The 7520-nt window shown below is 52.1% G+C and overlaps 1 gene segment (V, D, J or C); it reads right to left on the bottom strand.

Moving 5' to 3' along the window:
- Nucleotides 1-1691: 1691 nt before the first annotated feature.
- On the bottom strand, nucleotides 1692-7295 carry LOC115642230. The segment is given in 4 exon segments: nucleotides 1692-1711; nucleotides 2893-2902; nucleotides 6771-7081; nucleotides 7174-7295. Coding segments are annotated over 4 exon segments (387 nt in total).
- Nucleotides 7296-7520: the final 225 nt, after the last annotated feature.

Raw genomic sequence — 7520 nt, forward strand, 5'->3', positions numbered from 1 at the left:
GCATACAGATAGCATAATCATAACCAGCAATTCAGAACCTTTTCATAGACATCTCATTAGACAACATTTGCACAATATTTGCTGCAAATATATAACAGTGGTTGCAACAGTGAAAAGGACTCAGAGGGTCCCTTATTCTGTGTTATGAAGCGCCTGGGCTGGGGGATCATTTTTGTGCTTTTATCTAAGGAAGAAATAAAATGATCTCAAATCCCAAGACATCCTTCCCTGGCCTGATAAAGTGTGTTCTGGGGTCAGGGAAAAGCTTCCCTTATTCCTCCTTGCCTTTGGGTTAGAGAGGAGTGGGCAAACTACAGCCCGCGGGATGGATCCGGCCCATAAAGGCTTTGGATCTGGCCCACGGGATTGCCACCCCCTGGCACCACAGGCCTCCTGCTGCTCCCAGAAGCAGCCGGCACCACGTCCCTAAAGCCTCTGGGCAAAGGGCTCTGCGCACTGCCCTCACCTGCAGGCACCAACCCCCACAACTGCCATTGGCCTGGAATGGGGGACCCTGGCCAATGGGAGCTTTGGGGGAGGTACCCACAGGTGAGGGCTGTGCATGGAGCCCTCTGCCCCCTCCCCCTCTGGGGCCGCAGGGATGTGGTGCCAGCTGCTGCCAGGAGTGGTGCAAGACCAGAGCAGGCAGGCAGGGAGCGTGCCTTAGCCCCGGTCACATCGCTGCCACTCCAGGTAAGTGGCACTGGGCAGGAGCCTGCACCCTGCACCACAACTCTCTGCCTTGAGTCCCCTCCCACATCCCTCCCTCTGCTCTGAGCCCCCTCCTGCACCCAACCCCCTGCCCTGTGCCCCCTTGTACATCCCACACCCCTCCTCCACCCCAACCTCTTGCCCTGAGCCCCTTCCTGCACACTGCACCCCTCCTGAACCCCAACCCCCTGCCCCAGCCTTACATTCATGGCCCTGCATGCAATTTCCCCACCCAGGTGTGGCCCTTGGGCCAACAAATTTGCCCACCCCTGGGTTAGACTGTGAGAGAGAAGAGTATTTAGCAGCATTCGGACTCACTCCTGTTGCCATTAATATTCCCGCACCTGTTCACACACCCTTATAAAGCGACACTGGGGCCAAATCACAGTCTGGGCTGGATTGTTTTTTGAATGAGAGAGCTGCCTCAATCTATTGGTTTTCTCTCAAAATCCCGGCACTATGTGTTACAGTGCGACTGAGCGTAGCTGAAGGGAGAATGAACCGAGCTGCACGGACACTATGGAGCAATGGGCAATCGGGAATATTATCTGGGAATTAGAGACGTAAAACCTGACTTTATTCCTGGCCTGGTGGCACTTTCCATTGTGGGATATTTTTTATGGATCTGCAGCCCCTACGCGACACCTGGGCAAACGGCTTCCCTTGGCCTGGTACAGTGTGTTTTCAGGCTCTGTCTGAGTCCCAGATACAATTAAGACATGCTTCTTTAAAATAATGGAAATTTAACATTGAGGTGGTGCCTAATTTAGGGTGGGACTTTCACAGAAGGCTGAGGGAAGCCCTGGGCCTATTTCAGTGGGGGCCGCGTTGTCTGTCCTTCTTGCCCCCCACCTCTCTCCAGCCCGGCTCAGCGTCTCCCTCTGCATCCGCCTGACTCTGAGCGAGTCCAGTGACCCCATCTTAGCGCCCTTAGTCACATGACTATCCCCAATGCCCTGAGTACCAATAGTGGGCTGAGATTAAGTGATGTCATCAAAGGCTGGGGGGCAGGTCTTTTATTTCCATGGTGACTCTGTGACATTGTGGAACTTTATTGTGGATCGGGATCTCTCAGCTCCACCCCCCGACACCCGCGGGGAGTCCGGGCGGTGATTTCCACATGTCAGTTGGGTGAAAACAATCCACGAGCCGCTTGGGAAAGTCCCGGCAGTGCCACATCTCCAGGCTCAGCGGAATGAGGTTTTTCAGGCGCTGGGTGATCACTGCCCACAGCCCCGCCCGGACTCTGAATGGCCCATTTCCATATCCAGCCTCTATCTCTCTGTGCCTCAGGCCTGGTCTACACTACGTGTTTATACCAATTTTAACAGCGTTAAACCAATTTAACGCTGCACCCGTCCACACAACGAGGCCCTTTGTATCGATATAAAGGGCTCTTTAAAACGGTTTCTGTACTCCTCCCCAATGAGAGGAGTAGCGCTGACGTTGGTATTACCATATTGGACTAGGGTTAGTGTGGCAACAAATCGACGGTATTGGCCTCCAGGCAGTATCCCGCAGTGCACCATTGTGACAGCTCTGGACAGTAATCTGGACTCGGAGGCACTGGCCAGGTAGACAGGAAAAGCCCCGTGAACTTTTGAATTTCATTTCCTGTTTGGCCAGCGTGGAGAGCTGATCTGCACAGGTGACCACGCAGAGCTCATCAGCACAGGTAACAATGCAGTCTCCTGAGAATAGAACAAGAGCTCCAGCATGGACCACACGGGAGGTACTGGATCTGATCGCTGTATGAGGAGAGGATTCAGTGCTAACAGAACTCCGTTCCAAAAGACGAAATGAAAAAATATTTGAAAACATTTCCAAGGCCATGATGGAGAAAGGCCACAGCAGGGACTCTGTGCAGTGCAGAGTGAAAGTTAAGGCGCTCAGACAAGCCTACCAGAAAACCAAAGTAGCAAACAGAAGATCCGGGTCAGGGCCAAAAACATGCCGCTTCTACGCTGAGCTGCATGCAATTTTAGGGGGCTGCGCCACCACTACCCCCCCCTTGTCCATGGATTCCGAGGTGAGGGTTATAATCTCAACTATGGCTGAGGATTCAGCAGAGGCGGGAAGATGATGAGGAGGATGAAGAAGAGGAGGACGACCTTGCAGCGAGCACATAGCACTCCGTTAGCCCCAACAGCCAGGAGCTTTTTCTCACCCAGACGGAATTACCCTCCCAGCCCTCCCAAGCCACTAGCCCAGACAGTGAAGCCATGGAAGTGACCTCTGGTGAGTGTACCTTTGTAAATATCAAACATGGTTTAAAAGCAAGCGTTTTTTAATGATTGATTTGCCATGAGGGCTTGGGATGCATTCGCGGCCAGTAAAGTTACTGCAAAAGTTTGTTAACATGTCTGGGGATGGAGCGGAAATCCTCCAGGGACATCTCCATGAAGCGCTCCTGGAGGTAGTCCAAAAGCCTTTGCAGAAGGTTTCTGGGCAAGGCAGCCTTATTCCGTCCACCATGGTAGGACACTTGACCACACCATGCATGTAGCAAGTAGTCTGGTATCATTGCATGACAAAGCCTAGCTGCGTATAGTCCCGGTGATTGCTGGCATTCAAGCAACATCCGTTCTTTATCTCGCTGTTATCCTCAGGAAAGTGATATCATTCATGGTAACCTGGTTGAAATTAAGAAAAGTAATTAAGGGGACAGAGATGGCCATTCCTACTGGGCTGTTTGCCTGTTGCTTAAAAGAAATCCTTCCTTGCAGGTAGCCAAGCGGGGGTAGGGGAGAAGGGGTAATGGTGCTGAGCTTTTTCGCGTGTGACTAGCAGTGATCTTCCATGATACCAGTTATGCGGTGGGGGGAGGGGTAAAGCGATCATCCGAGAGAATTGGATTGTGGGGGTGGTTTCTGCTGCTGCATGTTAACAGGAAAGAAGCAGCACTCAACGGGCTTTGCTTGGTATTTGGGAAAGGAGGGCACTGTGTATATGAAGGCTGCAGAAGCTGAAAGACAATGGCTTACCATGGCTGCATGCAAGCTGAATTCTCCTGCCTGGACCTGCGTCTGTGAGATCTCTAACACCAGAGCCGCAGGCACTCAATATAAGATGCAAAATGCGACCTTGCAGTGAAATCACATGTGCTATGTAAGGTGAATAGTGTTGTTCACTGTGAAAGAGTATAGCCATTGTTCTGTAAAATGTATCTTTTTAAATACTTCTCTCCCTTTTTTCCCTCCGTCATGCAGCTGAAAATTTTTCAAGCCTCCATACTCCATCATGAAGGCTAGCTCAGATTAGGTGGAGGAAAAAAAAGAGGCGAGACAAAATGTTCTCTGAAATCATGGAAGTGACCCGCAGTGAAAGCGCTCATCTGAATGAGTGGAAGGAAGTGGTATCAAATTACAGGAAAGATGTCAGTGAACGTGAGGACAGGAGGGACCAACGTGAGGATAGGAGGGACAAACGTGAGGATAGGAGAGATGCTGGAGATGAGAGGTGGCACCAGGAAGATCTGAGGTGTAGGCAGGAAGATCAGTGGCGTCGGGATGCAACGCTGGGGCTGCTACATGATCAAACTGACATCCTCCGACGTCTGGTGGATCTTCAGGAAGAGCAGCGGGGTCACAGAGTGCCGCTGCAGCCCCTGTGTAACCACCCTCACCACTCACCATGTTCCATATCTTCCTCACCCAGACGTGTAAGAACGTGTGGGGGAAGGCTTTGTGCAGCCACCCACTTCACCCTCGTGGACAGCCCAACCAAAAGGCTGTCATTACTTTGAAATATTTTTAGTGGCCTTTTCCTTCCCTCCTATTCTCATCCCAAACCACACCCAGGATACCTTGTCAGTTCTCTCCCTCTTTTTATAATGACTTTTTAATAAAGAATACATGATTTTTAAATGATAGTGACTTTATTTCCTTAAGCAAGCTGTAATTGAAGGGGGAGAGTGGGTTGCTTACAGGGAAGGAGTCAATCAAGGGGGGGTTCATCAAGAGGAAACAAACACAACAGTCACACTGTACCCTGGCCTGTGATGAAACTCATTTTCAAAGCTTCTCTGATGCATACCGCTTCGTGGTGAGCTCTTCTAATCACCTTGGTGTCTGGCTGTGTGTAATCAGTGGCCAGGTGTTTTGCCTCAGCCTCCCACCCCGCCATAAAGGTCTCCCCCTTACTCTCACAGAGATTGTGGAGCACACAGCAAGCAGCAATAACAAAGGGGACATTGGTTTGGCTGAGGTCTGAGCGAGTGAGTAATGTGCGCCAGCGCGCCTTTAAACGGCCAAATGCACATTCTACCACCATTCTGCACTTGCTCAGCCTGTAGCTGAACAGCTCCTGACCACTGTCCAGGCTGCCTGTGTATGGCTTCATGAGCCATGGCATCAAGGGGTAGGCTGGGTCACCCAGGATAACTACAGGCATTTCAACATCCCCAACTGTTATTTTCTGGTCTGGGAAGTAATTCCCTTGCTGCAGCCATTTAAACAGAGTAGTGTTCCTGAAGACGCGAGCGTCATGAACCCTTCCTGGCCATCCCACGTGGATGTTGGTGAAACGTCCCTTGTGATCCACCGGTGCTTGCAGCACCATTGAAAAGTACCCCTTGCGGTTTATGTACTGGGTGCCCTGGTGCTCCGGTGCCAAGATAGGGATATGGGTTCCTTCTATCGCCCCCCCCGCCACAGTTAGGGAATCCCATTGCAGCAAAGCCATCCACTATGACCTGCACGTTTCTCAGAGTCACAACCTTTTGTAGCAGCAGCTTAATGATTGCTTCGGCTACTTGCATCACAGCAGCTCCCACAGTAGATTTTCCCACTCCAAATTGATTCCCGACTGACCGGTAGCTGTCTGGTGTTGCAAGCTTCCAGAGGGCTATTGCCACTCGCTTCTCCACTGTGAGGGCTGCTCTCATCTTGGTATTATGGCGTTTCAGGGCAGGGGAAAGCAAGTCACAAAGTTCCATGAAAGTGCCCTTACCCATGCGAAAGTTTCACAGCCACTGCGAATCGTCCCAAACCTGCAAAACTATGCTGTCCCACCAGTCTGTGCTTGTTTCCCGGGCCCAAAATCGGCATTCAGTGGCTAGAACCTGCCCCATTACCAGCAGGATCTCCAAAGCACAGGGGCCCGTGTTTAAGCAGAATTCTGTGTCCATGTCCTCATCACTCACGTCGCCACTCTGCTGTAGCCGTCGCGTCCTCACCTGGCTTTGCAGGTCCTGGTTCAGCATAGACTGCACGAGAATGCGTGAGATGTTTACAACGTCCATGATTGCGGTCTTGATCTGAGCAGGGTCCATGCTTCTGTGCTATGGCATTTGCACAGTTCACCCAGGAAAAAAGGTGTGAAATGGTTGTCTGCTGCTTTCACGGAGGGAGGGATGAGGCTGTACCCAGAACCACCCACGACAATGTTTTTTGCCCCATCAGGCACTGGGATCTCAACCCAGAATTCCAAGGGGCGGGGGAGACTGCGGGAACTATGGGATAGCTATGGGATAGCTACCCACAGTGCAACGCTCTGGAAATTGATGCTAGCCTCGGACTATGGATGCACACTGCTGAATTACTGTGCTTACTGTGGCTGTGTGCACTCGACTTTATACAATCTGTTTTACAAAACTGGTTTATGTAAAATTGGAATAATCCTGTAGTGTAGACATACCCTCAGTCTCCCCTCTCTGAATCAGGGGCTGAACCTCCCGGTGGCACTGTGGGGAGAAAGGCAATCAGGGTCGGCTCCAGGATTTTTTTGCCGCCCAAGGAAAAAGACATTTGGCTGCCCCCACCCCAGCCCTGGGCTCTCCCCCACACTGAACTGCTGCCCCAGCTCTGGATTGGGGTTCAGAGGTGAAGCAGGGGATCTCTGCACCCAGCGGGGCTCTGGGCAGGAAGGGGAGACACGTTGCCCGGGAACGGAAGGGTTAAAACTGCCGGGAGGTTTGTGTTACATTCACCCGGGTGCCGGGTCTCCTGTGTCCGAGCCCGGAGCGGGGTGTGTGTCACTGCTGCCCCCGCGCGGCTGCCGGGAGAAGGGCGGTTCCGCAGCCTGGGTTTTTGTAGGATCACAAACCGGTTTCGTGTCACTGTGTCTCTCGCACAGTAATAGCGGGCGGTGTCCTCGGGCTTCAGGCCGGTCATCTGCAGATACAGCTCACTCTTGGGATCATCCCTGGAGATGGTGAATCGGCCTTTCACTGAATCAGGGTAATATGTACTACTCCCACCCGTGCTTATAGCAGCGACCCATTCTAGTCCCTTGCCAGGAGCCTGGCGGACCCAGTGCATGGCGTAGCTGCTGAAGGTGAACCCGGAGGCTTTGCAGGAGAGGCGGAGAGAGTCTCCGGGCTTTTTCACATCCCCTCCGGACTCCACCAGCTGGACCTGGGACCGGACACCTGGGAATAAAGACAGGTCATTAATATCGGTATAAAAAAGAGCGATAACACAAGATTCTTGACACTGCCCGTTATTCAGAGGAGGAAAATACCTTCCAAAGCGGCTACAGCGAAAATTACAAGGAGCAAAATTCCCATTTTCCCTGGTGCTGGAGGGGAAAGTTCTCAGGGACTGGCTGGTCACTGCACAGACCCAGGGGCTGCGGATTGTGTCTCTGGGTGCAGCCTGGGCAGAGAGAGGCACAGATTTAAACAGGAAACTGTCTCCCTCATTTGCATGTCCCCGCTTTATAAGAGACTCACACTCCTGCTGCCAGTGATCTGAGTGACTCGCCGTAGGGTTCCAGGTGCGGGACTCAGACTGTCCTGTCCTCAGGGCTGGCTCTAGGCTTTTTGCTGCCCCAAGCAAAAAAATTTTGGCTGTACCCTGTCCCAGCCC

This window comes from Gopherus evgoodei, unplaced genomic scaffold, assembly GCF_007399415.2.
Source record: "Gopherus evgoodei ecotype Sinaloan lineage unplaced genomic scaffold, rGopEvg1_v1.p scaffold_39_arrow_ctg1, whole genome shotgun sequence".
In the NCBI taxonomy this organism is placed as follows: Eukaryota; Metazoa; Chordata; order Testudines; family Testudinidae; genus Gopherus; species Gopherus evgoodei.